This window comes from Pleurodeles waltl, chromosome 2_1, assembly GCF_031143425.1.
Source record: "Pleurodeles waltl isolate 20211129_DDA chromosome 2_1, aPleWal1.hap1.20221129, whole genome shotgun sequence".
NCBI lineage: Eukaryota > Metazoa > Chordata > Amphibia > Caudata > Salamandridae > Pleurodeles > Pleurodeles waltl.
In genome coordinates this window covers 514,180,850-514,208,015 of record NC_090438.1, presented here as the reverse complement: position 1 = coordinate 514,208,015, position 27,166 = coordinate 514,180,850, and the positions used below count along the sequence as shown (strand labels likewise).

Below are 27,166 nucleotides of genomic sequence, written 5' to 3'. Positions count from 1 at the left end.
CGGCCGCAACATCACTCTGGGTAGCATATATGGTCCCAATGTAGATCAGCCACATTTCTTTGAGGAGTTGTCTCTGGTTCATGCCCCTTATCTTGTAGGATCTATAATTCTGGGAGGAGACTATAATTGTGTGGTGGACGTGGACCTGGATCGCTCCCACCTGTCGCTTAGAGATGCAATGATTTCATGTGTGGCTAGAACCTTTGTGAAATGGCAAACACAATGGGGACTGGTTGACACCTGGTGGCTGCACCACCCGCACGACCGTGATTACTCCTTTTTCTCGTGTAGACACAACCTTCATGTATGGCTGGATGCTCTCCTGTGCACCACAGATGTCCATGCACAAGTGCACACCACTGAGCATCTCTCCTGCACTATCTCTGATCATAACCCCCTCCTGATGGGGATAGAGTGGGAGAGGAGGCACCCTCACATTCCGACATGGCACCTGCACCCAGAGGCCCTAGGGAAGAGACACAATTGGTGCTGGTATAACCCAGTACTTTGAAGACAATACTGGCACAGCCTACTCCCACCTCTCGGAGTGGGCTGCATTTAAGACTGTACTGAGGGAAAGTGCATCTCAAAAGCCGGGGCAGTTAGGGGTATCTCTCTGCCCGGCTGCAAGCTGCTGACCACCCACTGAGTGAGCCATTGCAGGTCAGAGTGGCCATTAAGACCATGGCTGGAAATAAGACTCCTGGAACAGACGGGTTTCCCATAGAGTTCTATGCAATATATGCTGAGACCTTAGCTCCTATGTTAGTTGATATGTTCAGTGCTGCCAAGGCCACAGGGCTTTTATCGCAGTCCACCCTGAAACCATTAATACTCCCCCTGCTGAAACCTGGGAAATACAGACCATTATCTATGTTAAATACTGATTATAATATATTGAGTAGGATTTTGGCTACATGCCTCCTTCCCCATATGCCCACTCTTATACATAAAGACCAAGTGGGCTTCATACCAGGACACAAACTGGCACATAATATCCATCACCTGTGCATGGTACTCGGCGACGATGCGACAAAACTAGGGCAGTCATACCGACGGTAGACACAGAAAAAACATTCAATAGCCTGAAATGGCCCTACCTCTATAGGGTCATGGCACAGCTGGGGTTGGGTCGGGAATTCATTGCTTGGACTCAATTGCTTTACACAAACTCGTCGACTAGGGTCCGTACCAGGCAGACAATATCAGAAAGCTATAACATGGAGAGAGGCACTAGGCAGGGGTGTCCCCTCTACCCCCTGCTATTCGCCCTCGCCATGGAGCCTCTGGCAAGTAGCGCCTGCACGGGATCAGCATCGAGGGCCTTAGGACAAGGGACCACACACATTATATAGCTCTATATGCTGTTGACCTACTCCTTTTTCTTCTGGATGATCACAACAATCTGGGAAATGCCCTTGCTCTGTTAGAACACTCCGGCTCTCTGTCCAGCCCCCGCATCAACTAGCGTAAGACCTGTTTGTTACCTATGCAGACGCCCAGGCACCCCCCCAGAGGAGTTGGGGGCCCTGCAGTGGGAGCTTAGATCTCTTCACTACCTGGGAATCCATATATACCAGGACTCTGCAGACCTGCTCGAAGGAAATGTGGGAAGAGCGATCAGGACCCTTTGAGTCAGTTTGGCCTTTTGGGGGCCACTGCCGCTGTCTGTGGCAGCCAGAGTAGCATTCTTTCCCCGACTCATAAATTACTTTACGACGCTCCCGGTTTTGATCCCTCAGTCATACTTTCGAGATCTCGATCAGCTTATCATGGATTTCCTTTGGGGCACAGGTCGCAGGAGAGTGGCTTTAACCACCCTTCGGTGACTGATGATGCAGGGGGGTTTGGTGGTCCCTGACTTTGAGGCCTATTATTTGGCAGCACAATTGCAATGGCTAACTCAGTGGGTGGTCAGCAGATTGCAGCCTGGCAGAGAGATACCCCTAACTGTCCCAGAGCCTGCAGTATTGACTAGGTTTCTCCTTAGACTCCAAAGAGCCAGAACCCTTGACACTGCTGAATTCCGAGTTATGCAGCGCTGCTGGGCGAGAAGTCTCCGGAAGGCACGGATTTGCTCCCCATACTCCCTGGACATACCACTGGGCTTTCTAGAGGAGCTGCTCCACGGAGGGAATTGGAGTAGGCTAGCGACTTGGTGAGAGGCAAGAGCAACAACACTGGGGACACTCCTTGAGGAGGAGGTACTGCCACCCTTTGAAGAGTTTCACCGTTGCTATGATCTCCCCGAGGGCCACTTCCTTCTCCATTGGGCAAATACAGCAGCTATCCGAACACACTAGATATCTGGGCTAGTAGAACCCCAACAGGCTGCATGTTTTCAATATGTGTTAACTGCCTCGGGGACCTATAAAGCGCTTACCTGCCTCTACAGGAGGCTATAGGAGGAAATCACAGGCCCACTAACAACACTTAATTTCTACCTGTTGCATAGATCCATGGAAGATAAACAAGTATTACGAAGTGCCAGAAGCGAAATGGCCAAGGTGCGGGGAATTAGGCATGGATTTTCACCATATGTTCTGGGTTTGCCAAGATTTATGCGCCTCCTGGGGCGATGCCCCCACGACCTTGCCCACAACCATTGAAAGGGAAGTCCTATGCGCTGCACAGAACTGTCTCCTGGGTTGGTTCCCCCACACAATCAAGTATAAAGTCACTGGTCGGTTTCAAGACCTGGCCTTTGTGCTGAAAAAAGAGAAATTGCCACCACTGGAAGAGTCCACGGGGCCCCTGAGCATCAACATGGAAGAGGGAGCTCATTAAATTGGCTGGCTATGAAGCTGAGGTCCGAATTTGCAATGCCAAGAGGGGTCAAGGCACTCTTGAGACGGCCCAGGCATGGGAGGCTCTGGTAGACTCCTTGAGAGACCCTGACTAGGGGATAGCTAATGACCACTAGCATGCCCCCTTAGTTCAGCCCATCGTCTTCATAGTTATGCTTATGCGGGATGCCCTATACACAACACTGCTTTTCTGATGGGATGAAACACTGAATTTCTAAACAAGGGGGCTTGCACCTCATCATGCACTACATTTCCCCTTTGGACCCCCCTATTATGTCAGTAAATATACCGCTTAGAGGATGCTTACACTAGGACACACCCTAAGGGTAGAGGGTGGAGTTTCCCTGGCCTGTTAGTAGTTTGGTAACATACAACTGGGACTCACACCAATTTAAGGCATTGAATTGACTCGACGGCATGTTGTCCTACTGTATTCTATCCAATGTTTTTAGTGCTATGAATATCCATAATCTGCTGCTTTACATGCATCAACGTCAATATACACATGAGATGACGCCCTCTTCAAGCGTGTGCGTTGTAAGTGCAACTGAAAAACAATAAAATCCGTTAAAAAAAATAGGGGTGATACCCAAACTGGGAAACAATCTCTTTGCTCTTCATACATGCCCAAAATGCTGCTCAATACAGGCGTGAAGTACGTATGAAAATTCTGAGGAGCAGAATCACTGTGGTGTTACCAAAACTGATCCGTAAACATCTGTACAATGGGCTGACAAACGTTTGATATTGTTTGTACGCTCTCTCAGTGCGTGGAAAAGTAAAATGGTAGAAAATGAAGTATGCTTTACTGTTTTCAGAAATGGAGAAAGCATTCAACAGGATGAGCTGGCCCCTTCTTTTACAAGGTATTTGGAAAATTCAGAGTGTTAGACAGGTTTATTTATGGTGATGGTGAGCTACTATGTACTTCAAACTAGGGGTTCTAAACAGGCATGCCTGATGTCCCCATTATGGTTTGTTCTTTCCATCAAAACTAGTTATTATGATTTCTATGGCTTCTTTGAACAAGGGAATTTAATTTGCGGGATGAGGACACAAATTATTATTGTTTGAAAATGATGTTCTGTTCTCACTAGAAGGCCCACGAAGCTCAATCCATCCCCGGTGAGGCTACTGGAAAAGTAGTGACTGATGTCTGGGTCTAAGGTTAATGAGGGCCGATCAGTATTGTTATCCCTGTATGCGAATCAGACTAAGGTAGTTGCACTGAGGGAGATGGCGTCATTCCATATAGCTCATAAATCCATCAGTAATCTGGGGATATAAATAATGACATTAGTAAGTAAATTACATGCTTCAGCTGACACTGTAACATATTCAAATTTATTATAATAGAGCTATAGAAGCAGAGACATTTATACATCTCTCAGTTGAACAATCAACAATCATTATGAATGTCATACTGATGTGGTGCTTCAAGGTTCATTAGTGTGCATATCTTCAGGAGCAGAAGAGGATTGAAGGGTGCGCAAGGTGTGGGTACTGCCTGGACAGAAGTATTGTGTCTCAGAAGGATGTGTTTCGTGAAACACCTGAGTAAAGTAAAAAGGACTACATGTCCCATGAGTCCTCAGGACTCTCACAAGACATGTGAATGGTGGTGGCCATCATAAAAGCACAGATCAGAAGTTCTTCATGGTATGTAGCATCCTTGCAGGACAATCATTATGCGTAGCTGGGACTTGTTGGAATCCTGTCATTAGTTCTACAGTGAAGTTGATCCAGATGGAACAAGACAAGTGTCTTGGAACAATATAGACTTGCACTTGTTGTTTTTACAAGGAGTCACCCATTAGGATTAAAAACTCTATAGCACTTCTTTGTTTTTACCAACAGTCAACGGATGGCTAACAATAAAGGGAATAATCAATGTATGATGCGGTTGTTCCTGGCACTTTAACCCTTTATGCTTATCACCTGTCATAGAAAGGGAAAAAACAAACTAATGTAGATTTTTTGTCTCATTATCTCCAAGTCAGGCCTCTTCCCATATGGAAGAGAATAAGGAAGGGGAGATGTGCGAGAGTGTGGGCTGAAAACAAAGTTAATAACTTACCTGTACACTGGACTGGTCACATGTTGATAGTCTCGCTCCAAAGGAAGCTAGAATACAAAAAAAAAACAACAAGGTCAGAAAGTAATGGAAAGGGAGAAAGGACAAAGATAGGAATGGATGGGAAGAATGAAGAACCAAGCACAGGCAGCAACATTGAAAAGGGGCTGTGTCTTACAAGAGGAGAAAGACGCTGGAGAGGAAGACCTCTGGGAGAACCATAGGGGGAATAAATACTTAAGCCAGAAGGACAACCCCACATTGGGGACCCTGAACAGGATGGAAACTCATACACTGGCACAGTGGAAGGAGAGGACGATGACAATCCCTAGTCTGAGGACTGGTGGACGCTGCCAACCTGGAATGGAACCTAGTCCCGTTTTCCATAAATTATGCCACACTCTAAGCTTGTGAATGTTTGGTTTTGACCTATACTGGGTGCCAAACCTATACTTCTCTGACATACTCTAGTAAGAGAAAAACATGTGTCAGGAGTAGCTTCTATTTGTTCCAGGTTGGCTTGGATAGTGTTTTACTAATACTAAGCTCTACTACTGTGCCTGGAGTGGTGACACAAATGTTTCAGCTAGGTGTGGTTAGCACTGGCTATTCCAGTGCTTAAAGACTTTGCTGCAAGAAATGGCAAAAAGATTTGCCAATTTTCTAGTTTGGCATAAGCCCATGCCTTAAAACTCTGCTAGAAAAACAGACATTTGAGGTGGGCAGATTAAGAGTGCTGCTGGTCTTGTAGAGGTGTTCTAACAAGAATAGCTTTCCACCTAAACTTGGGAACTACCTAGAGTTACTAGCCTTGTTTTACATGTACATATATGTATATTGGGTGGTCGCCACTTTGTAGTTTTGTTAGTTAGGTATGGCTTTACATAGGAAGAGCATTTTTTTTTTGCTTATAAGTTTGACGAATGTTCACGAAACTTTCCAAAAAAAGATTCACCCACCTAAGCTCCCTCCTGGAAAGCGGGGGCCGAGAAAAAAGAGGAGTCCCAAAACAAAACTACCCCATCCAATTTCAAATTGTGAAAATTAAACACTGATACAGAAAAAATGGCTGAAGAGAATTACACCAAATATGATAGAAAGCTAGATATTTATCCAGAAACCACGTTTTTTGTGATTTGGTGTAAATCCGTTCAGTAGTGTTGGAGAAATCAAGATTAAAAAACAGAGATTTATTGAAAGTTGTTCAATCTGGAGTCCCCTGGCACAAGAAATCTAAAAAATAAAGTGCTGTGATTGGCCAAGGAGGTTCTTTCTCCCATCATTCATTTCGCTCCGGCTGAGAGTAGTCCCGTAGGCACAAGCTTTCTGCCATTACCGGACATGGGGACTTGGCCCCGTGTCTAGAAAATGTTTTTTAAAAAACATGTAAGTGGGCAGGGTAATGGTGCTCTGACCCCCTGGCTGTTCCAGAAGGATCTTCCCTGGGTCAAACCTTTCTTTTTTTAATGTGGGTAGGTTGCTTGGATCCTTTGGGGACTGAGGAAATTAATTTAAAAAAAGTAGGGTTGGTGTGCGTGGGGGTTTTGGGTGCCTTCCAGAGGTTGGGTGCCATTGGCCAGGCTCTGCTCTCAACTCCATGCTGCACACTTCTGAAAGCTGTATGCAGCATATGAGTGTTTTCCGCCTGCTTGGGGTTGGATATGGTAAAAAGATCTTACTTTACATTAAAAATACCCTAGAATTAACTGAAAAAACAAAAGATAACGTGACGGTTGAGTTAGGTATGGTAATAATATCTAGCTGTTACAGTTAGGTGAAAATGTCAGTTAAAACGTAATGTTATAAACTAAAATAATACTGAAATTCACCAATTATAGCTTATTGAACTAACTAGAACTTGTGCCCTCACTGTGTCCTGCTTATGATCTCACAGATTGCATCACTCATGACATGTCCAATGACATCAGTGATGACATCACTGATAACACCTCAGATCACATCACTCATGACAACCCTGGGAATAGTGGAGGCACAAGTTTTAGTTAGCTCAATAAAGTCTAATTGGTGAACTTCAGTGTTTTTTTAAGTTTAAAATGCTACATTTTAATTTACATTTTTACACAACTATAATGTCACGTTAACCTTTGTTTTTTTCAGTACACACACACACACGTCTAATTACATGGGTACTCCATCAAAATGAATGCTTGCCAGTGGTTTGAAAGCTCGTATTTCATAGAAAGAGGTCTAACTGTGAATTATTTCCTGTGATTCACTGTGATTAATCATTTTGCAGTACATTTGCCTTCCCTAAACAAATAAAGTTTTTAAAATTCATTTTCTTTTATTTTCAAAATATACTTGAGTAAGGTTTACATAAACATCTCCATGTGTGTAATTCAGACCACAAACATTATGGTGTCAATGAACTGACAAACGAATCCAGTGCATTAAGTAAATTCCATGATGGTACTGTGAAAACTGTATTGTAGTATCCTCGGACTGTACCTATTTGTTAAGAGTTGACCTACATTCTCCTATTTCAGGTGCCTGGGACAGTTTGCAATTGAAAGTCCCACCGAATAAGCAGTACAAAGAGACCTGACAAACTGAGTCACCAGGTGTCGAGCACAGCCCCATGTCAGGAGCATCTGCCTCAGGCTCCTCATTAGAGGGACTCCCAATGGATTGTATGTTATGTAGAAGTACTGGATGTGTCAGGAATCAAAAAGGAGATATCAGTATCTCCTGCTTGAGCTCATTAAAGTTCAGAAATATACCACACTTGTACAATTGGTCAATCTGTGTGACATTACCTTCAGTCCACCTAGAGATGTTAATAGCTTGTAGAAGCCGGTGAGATCCAGACACTGTCCTGGTCGGGACCTCCGCGGCATAAGGGTGGTGTATCTTAGCTCTCTGGAGGTACATGTGTCAGCAGTGTCTAGCAGTCACCAGTAGACAAGACATTTTACCGGGACTCTGTCTGTTTCCAAATAAGAGTTCTGTGGCCAAAACATTCTCAAAAGAGGGGGGCAGATATTTCAACTCAGGAGCTAGGGACATTGCCAACCATAGGATCACTCACTGCAACAGAGCGACTATATAATATGTGTGAAAACCTGGGGCATAAAGTCCACTCTTTTTGATGGGGAGATGCAATTTGGTGAGAGCAACCCTATGTCTACCATCATTCCAGAACAGATCTCCCAGCAGTGGGTTAAGCTCCTGAAAGGAAGAACCCTTAAGAGCCATTAGAATAGTGGTAAAAAATATAATTTTCGAGGTAATAATATCATTTTGGAGATTGAGATCCCCCTGCTCTCAAAGGTGGGAAAGGGCAGCTTCTTCCAGAAGCCTGCAGAGGCTATTGTATTGGTCAGTGCCCTATCCAAATTACCAGATATTATATCAGAGTGATGGCTGTAAATTCACACCAAGATACTTTTTGTATGCACAGACAATTCTAGGCCACAAGGGTCCACCTTGAACAATTAGTAAGCCCTTAAGTTAGTTAATGGCAAGATATGTGATTGGTCTTTCCTAAACAAAGTTAAATGGATGGTTAACACATTATCTTGTTTCAGACCGAGCCGACCAATTTGTGTTCCAGCAATCTAGATAAAACTACACTAAAACTACACTAATACTAGCTCTCACTACCTACGTATAGGTGTAGTTCGGCTATAAGGAGGTACTCTAAATGTCAACAAATAGAAATGTGGTACAGAGTTGGAGGAGTGTAAGTCTGACTCCACCCCTACATGTCACAAATAAGCAATATATATGTGCACTTAGCACAATATACTCGCAATATTCTAACGCTATTAATATAAAGTGTTGCACTTGAACCCCATACTGAAGTGAATTCCCTGTAGAACTAGAAAAACAGGCCTCTGTGTGCCTTAACCTTATTAAATGAAACATAATCAATTGAAATGTTTTAGAAACCATTCCCATATTATTGACATGTATTAACATCAGAAACCAGAAGAATTAATGTACACATATGCGCTAATGTTTTTACATTGCATTTAAACTTAGTTCGTAGTTGCCTTTGCACTTGTGTATTCAAAAGTTGCATTCTTTTTATCTGAAACTGTAATAATTTGAATTGTTTTGAATTTAAAACTGTTTAATTTGAACTCATGTACTGACACTCATTTATTTGTAATTGACACACACATTAAACGTGCACAGTTAACATGCACTTTAAATGTGTTCTATTGTACCATATGTTTAAACTTGACATGACTAGTGCTGAATTTCTCTTGACACGAAATGCTCTTTCCATTTTTGCTTGTATTTCTTTTTCTTTGCAGAAATGTTCACATGAAATGTTAGCTTGGGAATAAGTGTTACACTGTCTTAGCCATAGAGCGCTTGAGAAAAAGACCTTGACAGAAGAGCATGGAAAAACCACGTGTGAGCTGACAGTCCCTATTCCTAATGGTGCAGGTGTTCAAGAACAACATCGTTCTCAGGACTGGTCTGGGAGAAATTGTAGATGTTGCAGATTACAACGTGAGAAAGGAAAAGACAATGGACACCCTGATTAACTGAACAAGGGTGTTGCTTAGAAGAATTTGAGTGATATTAATTAATGGACTTTAGAGAGGTAAAGACCTCTATTTTCCCTACTCGTTCTGTCCCTTTTTACTAAGTGTGACTTTGACCAACACTTAATTTCTGATTCTAAGAAGACTCTTGATTGAGCTTCTGAAATACTGACACCTTCCAAACATGCATGAGCATAATTTTTCCTTTCCTAAAGTTTTCCTGACCTTTTGAGATTTTTCCCTAGACTTAGAAACTTTGATTAATTTAGGTCCTAAGCTAATGACTTTAGATGTTATTCAAGTTTAGGAGAGAGAATCTAAGATTGCTTCCTGAACACCAAATCTTATTGTTAATTTTTTGTATAACTGTAACTGAACTTCTTGTATGCCTTATGCTGATGCTTCTAAACTTCTTCAGGAGATGTGGTTATTCTGTTGTGATCTTATATCCTTACAGCACGTTTTTGAGACTGACTTACATTAACCTGACTGTTAATTTGTAATAAAATTCCCTAACTTTATTTCTGATGCTTGGTCTTCATTGTGTAGCCAAATGTGTTACACTGTTAGTTGGAAATTATTTTGATCGATGCTAACTCCCAACATTTTTTGAGTCGTCTTAAAAAGGTCCATCAAATTAAGGAGCGTGTCCCAAACGCTCCAACAGAGTCAATAATTAGGAAACGCAGGACAGGGGTTCACGCTCTCCTCAGTCATGCAGGGGACTCTTTCCATCCCAACACTTGCATAATACATAAGAATTGTACAATACTGCTCTGAAGGGCTGTATCTTAATGGAACAAACCCATATTATCGATAGAGACCAAACTTGAACTGAATAACATCTGTAGCCCTTTCACTGCCCTAATGGCATAATAATACAGTCTAAAGTGCGAAGAAATGCTTAAAAACCCTGGCAGTAAAACGACTAACCATATTTGGGGTGTGAAGAATAAAAGAAGTGCACCTTTTATTATAAGATGTGTGAACATATAGCTTTCTTTTATGATGAATGTAACGTAGGTTTTATACAAACTATTTTACTTTGGGTGTTAGAATGGGCATTGTAAAAAATATTGTGTTTGTGGTGCTTATATGACAGACACAATCAATACCTGTTTGCAAGTAAAAGATTGGGACCTGCAATTGTGTATTAGCTTTCCTTAAGAAACGTTTTATGTATTACTTATAATATTAAAATCCTTCTGTAACAATGTGCATAAGCATTGGCATTTGGATGGGGACAGTTGTGATAAAGTAGAAAAGGCACCCTTTTTTGCAGTTTTATGTAGCCTAAACTCGACCCGAAAGTATAGGAGCGCTTTACATGAACACCAGTTGCACTACACATGGTCCTGTTCGGCTTTGAAGGCACGGGGAGATTAAGTGAGCACTTAATGTTGAGCCGGTGTCACGGCTCGAGTCTGGTGCCCGAATGCCTAAATCATCAGCTCAGGCCATAACGGCAGATCATCTATCCAACCCATAAAGCGTCACGAAAAGGGCAAGCCTAATTAAAACAGAAATAGAGATACGCTCGGTGTCTGCCTTAACTTATGGTACCACAGCTAATTTCACGCAACACCAGCTCCTGCTTGCCAGGCGTCCCGAGCCAGGCAGCTGAGCGCTTTAAATTGATGAACATAGAAGACAGACGTGCCTCTTCGTCTTTTAGTTTTAACCAACCGAGGGCTGAAGCTGGTTGACGCATCTCGCTTTTTCCGGGTACTGTATTGCATGCCTCCGCCAATCACAGGCTGCGCATGTGGTGACGTCGCCTGGCGAAGGGCACTGCATGTCCGTGAGCCGCGGCCTCGGGTCTTCTGCGCGCGGAGAGTAGTCGAGCCGCCACCATGCTCCAGTGCAGGACCCTGCGGAGGCTGCTTATCCCCGCTGTGCGCGCGGGCAGTCAGTGCTCCAGACACAGGCCCCGCGCAGGTGAGAGTAACGCAAAGTGCGTCGGGATGTAGGTGACCCTCTATGAACTTTAGGTTTTGCAATCGCTATTTTGTTCCAAGGACTTTGCAGTTCACAAGGTTGTTGTCGCCAGCCTGCTGCTGGCAGGGAGCATACAGGTGGCACGCGACGCTGTTGGTTAGAAGGATTTGCGGTTGACACCCTGCAGCAGGGTCGCTAGAAGTAGGGGTGCTCCATCACCCCCAAGAAATCCTTGCAGGAGTTCAGAAGGGGAATGAGCAATAAAAGACGTTTTTAGTTTTGATTTTATCTTGCCACACTTGCTGAGTGCACAGAGGCGAAGTGTCATTCAACACATTCTGACCTTCTGGCCACTTGCTGCTTATTTATGGTGGGGATTGCTATTTACTTTTCCTTGATTGCAAAAAAGAGAATATTCTAGTACTACGCCATTAAATACATGTAAAGCACTTTACAAATATTTCAAAGTAGAACAGTAGCAAGAAAGATTCAGATGAGATACTTTTTTGTAATTCTGAAGAGTGATCAAAACAAAGATTTTAAAAGGATCCAGACCCTTTACTTGCAAATAGTAAATATGCGCAGACATCCGATTTCCAAACGCTATAATTTCAGCGATACATAGGTCAGCAGTAAATCTGCATGCCTGATGCAAATTTAGTGGCCATTTCAAAAGGACTTTAAATTTGCTCTCCGTAAAAGGTGGAACCCTGACACACCGCGCTTTAGTTATATACTTGGGACAAAGTGCTCCAAAATGCACCACTGGGAACACACTACCCGCCCATCATTCTCCGTCTTAATAGATGTCCCTCATTTGCTACACTTTTTGTAACTACAGCATCAGTACCATTTTGCATGTGTCAGTCCTATACAAAAGGAAAATATTTAAGTAGCTCATAGAATTGTGTTAATGGCAAGTATCACATTCTATCCTGTGCTCCTAACATTTATGCAGGGTATTTTTCATATGACTAAGTAACGATCACACCTATGGTTGTTGGCAAATCTAATTAATTAAATCATAACATTTTATGTTTGTGACTCTTGATTATAGTAGCAACAGTCTGTATCATTCCAGATAAGAAAGCATAGGCAGAGAAAGAAGCGCTAGTCTTGTCAAGTATCAATGAGTAAATCTGTTAAAAACCTACTAAATGCCTCTTGTTCCCTGAATTTATGGAAACCATGTATATATATATTTATGTATGTTTCCGTATGTAACTGAAAAAAGGGTTAAAAGGAAATTATGGTGAGTCTTCCTCATGAGATCATAACATATGTTTTAAAAATCAGTCTGAAATTGAATGGAACGCACATTATGTAGTTTTGGTTACAAAACAAACCTTAAAACCTCAGAAATGTGCCTGCTATGTATTAGTAAAATAACTATAGTTTGCACAACCGTCATGCACTGCTTATGACCTCACATATTACATCTCTTATTTCATGAGTGATGTAATACGCGAGGTCGTAAATAGCAAATGAGCTTTTCTGAGGTGTGGGTAGGCTTTGTCTGCAACCCTGAGGCTTTCTTCTGTCCCAAGTTCACAGAAGTGTAAGATGAGCCCTACAGGGTCACACAGCAAGTCCATTCTCTAATTGTTTCTCAGGGGGACATAAGAGGGCCAGCACCACTGTCCCTGGAGAGACCTGTCTTAGTCCTGCGATCAACTGGAGCCAAAGTCCATCCTTGCAGGGTATAAGATGGCTTCCTGCTGGGCATTCTTTTGCCATTGTCGCTACCACATCCACGGTTTTCTATCCCTTTGTTGGCGTTTTTAATTGTGGCGGAAAGTTCTAGAAGTCAGCCACCTCTGGCCATTCTTGGGGTACTACATCACCGCTCCACCCCTGTCTCAATCCTCCTGCACAACATCCTTTGATAATCCAAAATGGCGACTTCAAGTTGTCTGTGGCAAAAACTTCCCTGGGTGAGCCAGCTCTGCTCCTAAATGACACAAATACCTGATCCCTTCCCACCAAAAATTCAAAGGCAAGCCCCTTCTGTGTCAGCTTCAGAGATCCAGCCCTTCTCCTTTGTTCCAATTGACCTGGGTTGTCCTAGCCAAATTTCACTGTGACAATCAGATTAACAGAAGCACATTTCCTCCCCCCTTCCTTTCCCAGGAGCTGTGCCATGAGCACAGCAGATGGTCGTACTGTTTCGGCTCTATAGCTAGGTTTCATGCCAGAGGGAATGGCATAGACGGGAGCATGCTGGGCAGGGCGTTGGGTGATGGCTCGTAGGGTTTGGCATGAGGCGGACATGGCACGATTAGAGACCATTTCCTTTGCTACACCCCACTGGGCTCAGCTGAACCCCATGATCTAAAGGCCTGAGATGGAGAGGTGAAGGCAAATTCTAAAGGCTTTTTCCATGTATGTCATAACAAAACGTCTAACATTGCCTAGAAACGCGTATGTTATCTTAAGTTATTGTTTTCACTTAAGATCAACAATTGAGCAAAGTACGGTATTGATCATAAATATCTCTTTAAAAACAGTTTTAAAAAAATGACATGATTGCAATTCATCTTTACTTTACAAAACACTGAAATTTAGCAATCATGTTCAACTACACTACCAACACCCCCTCATCCGAAAGGACTTAATTGGTGACAGATAGCATGTCACAATTGGTGCAAGTCTGCAGATGTATTCCTCTGTAAATCCCAGCCCTTTCGTCATCTTTATGGTGGGATTGAATAGAACTAATCTCTGGACACAAACTCCTTAGGAAAGGAGATTAAAGCAGAAAACGAGGCGCAAGCACCATTCAGGACGTGTCGCCATGTGAGCCTTCTGGAATAACAAGGTAGCCCTACCCTGAAAAGTAAATTGGTTGAAGATGAGAGACTCTCCAGTCAGTGGTGCATCTTAAATTCCAGTGTAGGCACAGGCTCACTAGCTACATCAAAGATAGGACAATGAGGAGCCCCCACGCCAGGGACTGGAAGAGGACCATGAACAAGATGTCAAACCAAAAAAGCTGGAAATTCGTACGTAAGATGGTAAGTGAAATAACAAAGATAAATGAGTGGATACACATTGATATAGAACAGGAATTATGCAACTATTGTAGGTATCAGGCAATAAGTGCTGTGCAAACGGGCTGCTGAATGCTAGAGCTGTTTTTGGATTGATTTACAGCTCAATTAAAGGCATGTGTTTTACATAATAAGAGGAAGAAACCAGTGTTTTTGGTGCAGTAACAGTGAATGAGCAATCTCCTCCAAACGAGAAAGGGAGGCATTGGCTTCCTAGTTATCTTTATTCCTTTATCTAGGCAGAAAACTGAGTAATTTGTTATAAAATGGCACATAATATTTAACAGTCCTGGTAAGAAGGGTAGCATGATGGAAGTAGAAACTGGCCTGCACAACACAGCTTTTTCTTTCTCTAGTCTATAGTTTTACCATCAGGTGAAGCAAAAAAACAACAACAAAGCAACAGGAGTCTTATCAAACAAACACAATTACAAGTCTAGGTAGAAGGCAGTCCCTTGAAATAGGTCCTTTACTTGTAGCATTGGATGCCCTCAAACAGGAGATACATTGCAGAATCGACATTTTATTGCTTATTAATCATAAACTCCCAAGGGATTACCAAGCCTTCTATGTTCCACTAGCTTTTACCAATTAGCAAGTGGGAAATTCTCTTTGAGTCAAGCTTGTTGAATATCCCAGCCATCTTTACTGTAGAGCTTTGTGAATATCTTATATCAATGGCAAGGGGTAGTGATCTTTTTACTATAATACAAACAAGATCCCCGTAAACCATGATGAGATGTAATTCTGTTGTTTCTTTTCTTTGTAAGTTTAAAAAAAAAAAAAAAAAAAATCTAACCTCTCACCCCTAACACAAGACCTGGGATGAGCAGTCTTTCCAATTAGTTTAATAAACTTTAAAGTCTTTTTTTAAGCTCTGACACGATATGGATGCAACCAAAAAGTAGTATAGCATAAGGCACCAAGTCAGTCTGGCAGTTGTGCATGTGATGCGCAGGGAATTCACCCCTGAAACCAAAAACACATTAAATGCTGGATTTGTTTGGGAAACCAACCTTTTTGTATTGTCACAGATAAACTAGATTTAAATTACAACATAGTTAATCTTCTTTCTTACACATTAAGTCATCGCCTAATAAAACAGCAAAACAGCATCACTACTGCTTAAAATCATGTTACGTATTGTCTAGTGAAGTTAATTGTCTATCGCTTGATTAGATGTGGAATTGAGTCTGTGCTTAGATCAACTTTTTTATTTTATAATTTCAGTTTGTAACATAGCATATCATTTATAAACTATACCATTAATGTGAAGGAAAATTGTTATATTTATGGAACAACACTAGGTAGTTCTGTATTTAGAGGTTGTTAAACTTAGCTGACATCTTTTTTTTAAAATCAATTTTTATTTGATTTTCTGCGTATTATGGCATGCAAACAGCAATATATAGGCAAAGATTTTTGGTCTAGGCATTAGGTATTAAACTTAGTGTTACTTTGATATGTGTAGGCACAATAGTAGTTCACCCTGTGTATACCCCATCATGACGTGCAGAGCGTTACTGTCTCAATTGAGCGGGCTGACTGGCGGTATGTCAGCCGGTGGAGGGTGGGAAGGAGGTGGATTGGATCAGCATGCAAAAGCGGTGAGTTGTCTCTCTGCTGTATTGCCTGCTGAGCTGTGTACCAATGCTGATGGACTGCTATTCATGGCATGGGAAATGTTTCAGAGTCTAGTGTCCATTCTATAAAGTAACCTGCATCCAATATTGGACAGAGAGATCGTAATGGGAGAAAAGGTAAAAACTAAACTCAAGAACAAAGGGGCGGAGGAACTTGGACTACTGTCGAGCAACTATGGTGCGTGAGAGTGGTGTTGATAACCTGGTGGTGGTGGAGTGGAGGAGAGAGGAAAAAAGGATTTACTGTGAAAGGGTGGGGGGGATATCGATGGGGGAAAGGGAGAGATGGGAGAAAGGAGGCACTGCATCATCAGTCAAATTTAATGTGGGGGGGATACCCTGCGAATATCCCTTCAAGGGAGGTGATTTGTGTCTTCAGGAGGAGGAGGTGAGGTATTGCTATTATCATTTCCCTGTAAAATATCATCCCAGTAGTTGTAATGCAGGAAGTCTCCCGCAATAATGTTCTTGTATTGCATAATGTCCAAAGCAGCAGCAACGGGGAGTTGTCGAATTGGTTAGACATCCTCCAAATTCAATGCAAAGCTCTCTGCCTACCTCCAGCAGGACATCGCCGATTGCCACTGGCTGTGTGTCGGGGGGGATGTTGGACTTTCCAGTGTAGAATTAAGAGACATTTGGCCAATAGAAGGGCCAGGTTACCAAAGCGTGCCCAGACCTTGTTTCTTCTGTCTGGAGAATATACCCAACGCTGTGGCCTCCCAAGACTTCAGTGTAGTTAGCTCAGTGACTGTGGCTATGGTGATGTGGACTCCACTCCAAAAGTGAGAGAGTCGGGACAAGACTAGAGCATATATTGAAGATCTGCCTCTGGAGCAGAGCATCTGGGGCAGGTGAGGTGCGCTGTGGGGAACATTTTGTTAAGGTGTGAGGTATGCCATATGCAGGATCATATACTGAATATTTTTCAAACAAGCTTTCCGGGTGACTTTTTTGTAGGAACTTGCAGGGCTCTAGCCCATTTGGAGCTGTGTAGTGGCCTTCCGAGGTCCTCATCCCATTGCTGTCTATGTTGTAATTGGTGTGTCAATATGCTCTCTAATAGCCTTGAAAAGCCAGGCTAGGAGGTGCTGTTCGTGTCCCATGAGATGAAGAGTAAGTTTGACTGCATGCCTGGTCCGTTCCCCAGTTAGAGGTCCACCTAGGGAACGCATCAAGGCCAGAAGGTGTCCATAAGTGAGGAATTGGCCTGGGGGGATAGCATAGTGCTAGCATAGTGCTGGCAGAGCTGGTCAAACATCAGGAGTTGAGTATCTCGGAAGAGGTCTCCCACAGTGCCAGTTCCATGAGCTTGCTATTCTGTTAGTTGATCTGCTGTGAGCGGGCCAGGGAGGCAGCTAGCCCCTGCAGAAGGACTTTTGTGGCATAAGGAGTTGTCTTGTTCGTTAGCTGGAAGGTTTGATTCATGAGCCATCCACCCTTGCAGGCACCAGGTAAGGTGTAGTTTGGTGGTGGGGTGTAGAAGTTGATGCAATGTATGGAAGGGGAGTGGGCCATCGCCCCTACTGGTTTCATATGTTTGTGCCCTCAAACCATATAGCCATCCACTGAGGTTGGGCTGCAAGATAATAGGATTCAAAGGATGGCACCTCTAAACCCCCTTAGTCAACAGGTATCTGCATTTTTCGAAGAGAAACACTGCACCTCCAATCATTCTAGAACAAATCTCCCAGTAATTGGCTTAAATCCCGGAAGAAACGACAGAGAGAGAATACTGGTACGTTGACAAAATAGTATTACAACCGTGGAAGGATTTTCATCTTCGAGAGTGCTGTTTTGCCTGTAAGGGCTAGAGGGAGTAGCCCAAAGGCGCACTTGGGATTGGAGAGCGGTGTAAGCGTGTTTCAGTTTGCCTTCGAATAGGTCATCTTGGGAGTGTTATAACCTGATTCCTAGGTATTGGGGGCCGCAACTTGCCCGGTCAATGGGGTAGTGTCTATGCGAATCGACTGTGGTACAACAGAAGGGGAAGACAAATGATTTCTCCTAGTTCACCTGGAGGCCGACCAGTGCTTGGAAGTCTTGGAAAGTGGTTGTTAAGGAGGAGGTATCTACGGATGCATCCCAGATGTATAATCAGACAACGTCTGCATATAGGGACACAGATAGCATTGTGTCAATTAGCGGGATCCCCAAGATTTGACGTTCCATGCTGAGGCGGTGGGCCAGTGGCTCCATAGCAATTGAAAACAGGATAGAGGAGAGATCATCCTTCCCATGTACTGCAGCCTATTTGGGAGGAGGGGCAAAATCGTGTCCCACTTGTACCCTTAAGGAGGCGCCGGTATATAGAAGTTTGGTATAAGCTAATAAGCGTGGACCTAGCCCTAGTGTCTGTAGAACCGCGAAAAGATACTCTCATGACAGGGAATAGAAGGACTTTTCGATGTCAAGTATTAGGCATACCGCATGTGGGTACTGCAACGAGGCCTGATCCATTACGTGAAATAGGTGACAAATGTTATTGGACGTATTGCGGCCTGGCACAAGGCCGTTTTGGTCTGGATCAACCAAATCTGGGAGTAAACGTACCAAACTTACATGTGTGGGAGTGAATTTCTGTTCGAAGGAAAAGCAAGATAGTACTTTTTAACTATATATAAAGGGATAACGATGCTTGGGATGTATGAATTTGCATTTGTTGGAGAGAGTGAATTTTACACAGACTGAACTTATCCTCCATGCTCTTTCTGGCCTTACTAGAGTTTCAGAGAATGTATCTACTCTTTAACCTACATAGTGGGAGTAGAGAAGCCACTTTTAAAAGATCTGTTTTTCCCAGTTTACAGATGAAAAAGTGAAAATAAACTAACATGTTCCTCTTTTCAGTGAAACGTTTTTAAATATATGGGAGATCCTGCTTTTTCTGGGCTGCTGTCCTGTGTGCAGAGCAGTGTGCACTGGAAGTCTGTTATTTTCAGCTAACTCACACCCTACTCTTCTGATTTCATGTAAGAAAAATTCTACGACCTGTGGTACGATCTAGAGTAGTTAACCAGGGAAACTCCACTCCAAAATTCACATATTTATTTCTAGGAGTATGCAGCATCAGACCACCAGCCATCTTTGGTGGGATCCAGGATCAACTGATACCCAGTCTCTTCCAAGACTCTAGCAGCAGCAGGTGACATAGCTAGAGTTTTGAGCTGCAGAGACAGCAACAATGTTAGACATGACACAAGCCATAACACATCTCCCTACCATACAATAATTAACACTAAAGAAAAAAGGTGTATGCAAAAATGATACAAAAACACATATCATGTAACAGATGATCAACCCATCACAAAATCACTATATCATTACCAGGTTTGGCTCTTGTTTTTCCAGGTGTCTTAACACAAACCGTTTCATAATTGATGGGAGGAACCTCCCCACCAGAAGCACCTTCATGAGCACTCAACTTGTCATCAATTTTAACCAAACAAGACATGTTCCAAACATCCTCAGAGTCCAGTATCGCAGCAGGTTTCCTCGCATTACTAATAATTGAATTGCTCATGAACCTCAAAACTTTCATTTTTTTTTTTTTTTATCAAACCAGATTTTCTAACCAAAGACATATCACCTACATTCCAAATACCCTTCTGAACAGAGGTTTTTAACATCCAATCTAGAGTTATACTTTACCTGATATGATCTTCAACTGACGCTCACACCTTCTGTGAAAAACCCTGACCACCCTTTGGCACACTTAAATTTAACCATGCTGGATTAAGTTTATTTTGGAGCCTTCTAAGAGAAAATGAGAAACAGAAGGAAGGTCAGTGGTGCATGGCAGTGAACCCACCACGTTTCACTTAATGCATCTTTCCAAGAATTCCTCATGGAGATTGCTTTTAGAGAATAACTATTCAAAATCCTGTTAAGTATGTATGCCAAACCATTGGCTTGTGGCAATCTTTTGTAAGATGTACAAATTAAAATTCTTTTTTTTTTATAACTTGCACGTTTCGCAGGAACCAAATTGTCCACCTGTAGCAGTGATCAAATACTTGGTAATACCGTCAGGAGAGCTATTTCTTGAGGATCTCAATCACTGTCCTGGCGACAACTGAAGCCACACATTCAGTGACTGCCTGTTTGGAGGTGTAGTCACCCAACAACAGAACATAAAGCTCCCTATGTGCCATGACCTCAAAAGGGTGAACAATGTATAATCCTAACTTAATCCAAGGTTCTGAGACGTTTCAGCAGGTGAGGGATGAGTTGTATTTGTGGTACTTCATTTATCGTTACTCGCACACTGACAATCTTTTACAACACTCCCAGTATTGGGATCTGTTCCAGGCCCCTAAAACCAACTCACTTGATCTTGCCATCATGAAATTCCTCCCCAAATGTCCTTCATGAGCTAGGTTGATCAGCTTCTGTCTCAGATCTAGAGAAGGTACCACACAATCACCTCTACAAATTCCTCCCTCTACAATGCAAAGTTAATCTTTAACAATCCAGAACACTTTCAGCATATCGGGAACATCTTTTACATCAGGCCAGGCCTTCACAATAAATTCTTCCAAAGTTAAAGAAGCTACATTGTTGAATATGGCATCATACCACTTCTTGTTGTCAATTGCTCTGTCACACACCCAACCAAGCAAAGGACTGTCCTTGTTCTTACAAACCTTCTTGTTGGGCAAATGTGACTAATGGTCAGCTATGCCGTTTTTGGATTCAGGTAGGTATTCAATTCCAAAATTATACTCTGGCACATCCTCCATCCACTTCTTGATTTTTAGAGATAAATCCTTAGCATTCCTACATGTAAATATTTGTATTGTAATAGTATTTCTATAGCGCTTACTACCCCTGATGAGGCGTCAAATCGCTTTTCGGCGAGTAGCACGCTACTCCGGAACCCAGAAGAAATTAGTGGTGGATTAGTATATGAAATATGAGTACAGTTTTAGTATTTTATTATGATTTAATTTGAGCCATAGATATGTGAGTTTGTTAGTTGGATTGAATGGAGTAATGGAGGGGTAGAGGAGGGAAGAATCCAGAAGTGTTAATTAGGAGTTTGTAGTAACAGGATGAGGCTTGGGATGAATAAAGGGGGGTGTAGGAGGGAAGAGTCTGTGGAAAGGGTTAGGGAGATCATAGTAGCAGGAGGGGTTCTAGATGAGTCAAAGGTGAGATAAATGAGGGAGAATTTAGTAGGGTTGTTTGGGAGGTCATGGTAGTAAACTTAGGGTTGGGTGAGTTAGATGTGGAAGAGGAGGGAACAGCTTAGGCAGGGTTATTTAGCAGATGAAAGTAGTAGAATGGGTTTGGGATGAGTCAAAGTGGTGATGGAGGATAGATTGATAGAGACATGACATGGTTATGGGTAGACAAAATAAAGCTTACAAGACTAAAAATATAATATATATAATATATATATTTTTATATATATATATACACACTTTGATCATTATTTCTATTTATTCATTATTATTTTATTTATAATTTGAATTTTATTTATAGATTATTATTTTTTTCTCTAGTACAGTAGGACTGGAGTAACAAATAGATATTTAATTACATAGTAAGGGAATATATGTTCAAGGAATGTAATAATGGGTATAATATGAGAAGAAAAGTAGTACTGTAGAAACAGACTTTCAAGATTAGTAATATTTGAAGTTAATTAATAAGTGTACTTTTCTAAATTTTATTTATCTTTACTCAATTTTGAATAGCCAAATGCTTATAATAACAAAACATTTGATCAGTGTGATATAAATGCCAAAATCTGAGATCTGCGGCTGGACTAGCGCTGCTCTATCAAAAAGCAAATTCAAGATATTTTTCAAAACCTGTAGTTTCTACTTGTAACTGCTAGGAAACCTTTTGCAATTGTTAAATGGTCTATCTTAGGTGGCATTTAATAAGGAAAAGGTCTTAGACTACTCGACCACTGTGACTAGCTTTATATATGAGGGACCGCATATGCTAAAGCCAGACTGTTTTGGAACATGTCAACAGGAAACTAGTGACCATGTATCCAAATATGGCTTAATAATAGTAACTTAGGCTCTGCACCATCTAGACTTGTTTATGTCCTAGGTACCCTCAATGGTTCCCACCCTGTAGTTCTGGGGATTTGAATTCTTGTTTTAATAATCTGAACTCTGCCTCGACTGGTAAATGTAATGTGTTTTTTCAACTTTGTTCAAGCCTTCTGGGAGCATCCCCTTCCCACTTATTATAAGGCTCACTCATTACATATCATTTGCAGTAACCCAACTCTTTGTTTAGCCTACTTTTTAGTCCTGCCTTGAAAGATCACCTTTGTATTCCTTTTTCATGCATTTCTCAAGCCCTTCCTTTTTGCCCCCTGCATTGGCAAAGGAGAGGGTTTGGTTTAGCATATGTCAGATAAGTCAGCAGGCTCAGGTCCAGATTCCTAGAATCTAATTGATCACTAATATGTAGGTATAAACCTAGCACTGGGTGTAGTTGACCCAAAGAAGATCATCACTGGCTAGTATACTCGCTCTCTAAACATTGTCTTTTTTGAAGAATTAGCATCTGTTATATGTTCCGAAGTAGCCAGAAAGCGGTGCTGGTGATGAGATTAAAGCCAGAATCTGCCACAGGGACCACCCAAAACGCCCAGGGGTAACTTGCATTCATATATAACAATTGTCATCTGGTACCAATTCAGACAGCGCCAAACACCAATTGGTCTCAGAGCGCTGCAAACCACCCTGAATATCCTCCCATATACAACTCAACTGAACCAGCTGACCCGAACAACAGTACTGGACACACACGTTGCTTAAAGTTTGTCTATATTAATTCACACAAAACTACACAACACGTTTGAGAAAGTGGACAATCATCTGACCTAACCCTAAGAAATATTTAAAATGAAGGCTAGCCTAACACATAGCCAATGCTTCGTGCTCTAGAAAAGAGTACGGCTTTAGATATCCTCACAATGAGTGTGACACATATGCCACAACTTCAAGTTCATCATCAAAAACTTGTGAAAGATCTGCACCCAACACGCTTGCATCAGCTGACTAGAAGCTTTTCCTGCATGCATCAAAATGTCCTAACATTGGAGGTCTCCCAGGTCTTTCTTTGATGACCACAAGGGACTTGTCACAAAAGAGTCTACACAAACTTCAAACCTTTCTTACGAAGAGGTCTCAAAGGTTGAGCTAGACCATCAAATTTGGGAAACAAACAAAATTCTGCTAAACCAAGAAAACAGCTTATTTGATCATTATTCTCATGTGTGAGATCCTCAACAATGCTTTTGGTCTGATCCAATTTTGGACTTATACCCTGACCAGAAATGGTACTTCAGCGCACCCCTCAAAGTCACATCATGCTCTATTTTATCCTTTCCATAAATCAAGATGCCATCTTGGAAGAATAGGACTCTAGGCAGACCTTCCAAAACCACCTTCACCACTCTGAAAGCAAGTGGTTGCAGATGCTAACCAAGTCGCATACAAACAATCCTATATGCTCCCAAGGGAGTCACGAAAGATGTTGAATGTCTGGACTTTAAATGAAGTGCAACTTTATGGTTCGCAGAAGAGAAGTCCATAACACTAAACAATTGTGCACCTTTAATCAAAGGCAAAATTCCAGAGATGTTTGATAGAGGCTGCCTGTCTACCCAAATATGTTCATTCGTACCATGCAGCTCAACAGAGATTCTTATTCCTCCCTCCCCCCCCCCCCCCCCCCACACCCCCTTCTTTTAGATCCAGGACCACCTGCACAATCCATTGCAAGAATTATACCTTCTCAAGAGCTCCCAAGTTCAAAAACTTTGTAATTCCTCCTTAAGATGGTCTTGCATCAATCTAGGAACTTCCTTTACTTTCAACACACAAGGTATAGCATTATCTTTTAAAACCATCTTGTGTATTTTTGAGTAAGCCAAGGTCACCCTTAAATTCTTTGAAGAATCCAGCATAAATATAATTTGAAAAATCACTTGCATACATTAATAACACCCTCCTCTTGCAAATTGCAATTAAGAGTTACCCTCCTGTCTCGCTGATTGTTTCCAACCTAACAAGTTGTCATCTCAATTGGAAGCATAATCTTTGCCAATAGTTTCCGAGTCCCACAACTGGATTCTCATGTAGGAATAACTAAGGCTGTCAATGTTTGTGTCATGGCAACCAACAGGATTGATATTCCCTGGAAGCAATTCAGTATTGTCATCTCCAAACACCGTTTTCCAGTTCTTATAACCAATCTTTTTACATGATATTCCGAAGCCAGCAAGTTCCAATACTTTCTTTCCAACCACCTTAGTATCACATTCAGGCACTCTAAATGTTCATAATGAATCAGAAGTCCCCCAATACTCATGACAAATTTATTTTCAGTTTCCAGACAGTTTACACTTTGAGCCTTTACATTGCATCACACACAGGCATGATTCCCCTTATCACATTTCTTGCATGTGGCATAATTTGCAGAACGCCCTGCACTATTTGAGAGATGTCCTTCAATGCCACACCTAAAATATTTTATCTGCAGAATTTTGACATTATTTGAGCTTTTCACTGGGATACTTCCTAGAATCAGATCAGGTATTTTGCCAATATCTTTGTCTGGGCTCTTAGAATCACACATTTCACTTCTCTTCTTTCTTTCTCTCTCTTCTTTCTCTCTCTCTTTTCCTGAACCTTTATAATATTTGTACATCTAACTATCTGATCTCTGACCAGAGAGTGATTGACTGGGCCAATACCACCAGTATCTGCCAGTGTCTTCAGTGGAAACACATAACTGCTGTGTTTTTCTGATATGTTGTGGGGAAAACCTGTATCTCTGAGGGACTAAATTCATTTGATGCCCACAATGCTCTTCAAGCATTGTTACAGACTATTGTACTGATTGTTAGGTTCACCTTGACTGAGAATTCCATCTAAACTCTCGTAAACATTTCCTACTTCTGCCGCTAAATTGTTATAAACTTTCCTGCTTCTTTACAGCAGATAATTTCCACCCAACAATTGCAAGTAAATAGAAGCCAAATAATTACTTCCATCTCTTCCATGGTAGTATAGGTTCACCTTTTGTCTTATTTATAAAAAAAAAAAAAAATTGTCACATGCTAGCTGCTGTCATGGTACCATTAGTGAAATTGTTAAACCTGAAATAGAAAATCTGTTATCTAAAATAAAAAAGATGCATAATCGGCACATCCAACTTCACTCCAACCGGTTAGTCACAAGATCCTGAACAACAAATAGTAAACTTTCTAGAAATGTAATTGGGTTCCAAATTCTGCGTTAAAAAGGGACAATATTATGAAGATGCACACAGCACTCAATGTATAAATGTCAACCCCTGACATGAGAAAGAGTAAGAAGTACTTTATCAGTGAAGTGACAGCCGCTGTTAACTTTCCTGAAAAATGCCACCGCAAGAAAATCTGTTGTACTCTGGCGATAGTGAAAAACAGAACTTGCCTATATAGTTTTCCGAAAGTTGTGGCCAAGCATTGATCCCAGAGGAAAATGGCATTCCGTTTGCATTGCACAATGCCAGAACGTAAAGGTGCTGAAGACTAACTTCCCAAATCAAAATGGCTGCCATGTTACTTGTGTGTGCACCAAATCCTACGCCTTCAGTGGTATGAAAGAAAGGACTCTGCTAGTTCACAGCTACATTCAAATGCGTAATAGATGCTCACAAGCAAGTATTGCCGGTGTTAAGATCTGTATTAGCTAAGAAGTAAAACTCTGCTATAAGTTATTTCCAGACGAATACAACATCTGACCATCAACCACCTTTGGTGGCATCCAGGATCAACTGATACCCAGTCTTCTCCAAGACTCTAGAAGCAAGTGACATACCTAGGATTCTAAGCTGCAGAAGCAGCCGCAACAACAATGTTAGGCTTGACACAAGCCGTAACGGAAAATAAGGCATAGATGATGTAACTTTGTGTGTCTATGAACCTTATGCCACATGAGGGCTATCCTGTGGTGGTTATATCTAACTGCAGCCACTATTTTGACATTGGAGTTTAGCTATTTGTTGCAAGAAAGTTAAAAAAATAAAAAATCCATGCTGCTTGTTAATGGCTCCACAAATTGCTTGCTGGGCCCTTTGAGGCGGGGGGCTTTGGAAAACGGATCAAACTACTCCTCTTTGTGATAACCTTGGAGCTAAAATGTACTAGACTAGCGGTAGTGTGACCTAAGTGACATTGCCATTACTGTCCAGTTGATCTAGGGAAAGAAGGTGCTAACCAATGGATTACTTGATAGATTTGTCTTGACCCTGTATAATAAGGCTGTGGTTTTAATCTCGAGCTGTTACTGAATAGTAAATGCTCTGAAGAAGCTTCTGAACACCACCTAGATTCTTTAGTTGTTTTTAAACTTGGAGTTTAAGAAGGGACCTAATATATGATAGAGGTGTAATGTAGTCAGTCCCTTCTTGTGTTTTATTCTGTTGATGTTCCTGCAAAAACAGTCCATTTGATTGATAAAATAAACCACATCCTGCTGGAATATGAAATGACTGTTAGTGTGCATCTACCTCCCTAGAAACATCTGCAAAATGCATAAGTTGTGTTACTTTTGGCAACCCTATTTCTTTGTTGATTGCCTTCAAGCTAGTAGTATAGTTCCAGAGGTTCATGGGCACATTGGCAACTTAGATTCTTTCCTTCTTCGTTTCTTATGCTTTGATCTTTGTTTTCATACATGCATTTAAGCTCAAGAAAGAAGTTATAATTTTCTGACTACACCTCACCAACAATTGAATAACCCAAGTAAGGGGGTATCATGGCACAATATACTGGTGGTGTTTAAATGTGAACTGAATGAGGCAAGACTTTAGAGATTCCTTGGTATATGATGATCAAGTGTCTCCTGCATATGATAAAAGTTGTGAGAACTCAAGGCTTTCAGGTGAAGAGCAACAATTTCATTTTATTGTGATTCATACGTAAGGTATTAGTTTCTGAAGCACGTTTCGCTTGTGCGGTTTATTTTTTTACATCGTTTCCAATAGTTATAGAGCTTTAACTCAATTTCTCAATATTTTTCAGATCTGTGCTTCTGTTGGTAAATTGTTTTAATTACCTTTAACGAGAGAGTGTTTGCGAAATTGGAATACTTATGTTATTTCAACGTCT

At 41.7% G+C, this 27,166-nt stretch overlaps 1 protein-coding gene across 4 annotated transcripts in view; it reads left to right on the top strand.

Moving 5' to 3' along the window:
- Nucleotides 1-11,103: 11,103 nt before the first annotated feature.
- Nucleotides 11,104-27,166, top strand: part of AIFM1 (apoptosis inducing factor mitochondria associated 1) — a 265,356-nt gene continuing 249,293 nt past the window's right edge. For 3 of the 4 annotated variants that reach the window (XM_069214010.1, XM_069213991.1, XM_069213983.1), the window contains exon 1: nucleotides 11,128-11,339. In XM_069214010.1, coding sequence (XP_069070111.1) covers nucleotides 11,255-11,339 — 85 coding nt within the window. In that variant the 5' untranslated portion in view covers nucleotides 11,128-11,254. Of the gene's footprint in view, nucleotides 11,340-27,166 lie in introns of all 4 variants that reach the window. The other variant, XM_069213999.1, reaches the window with a different exon arrangement.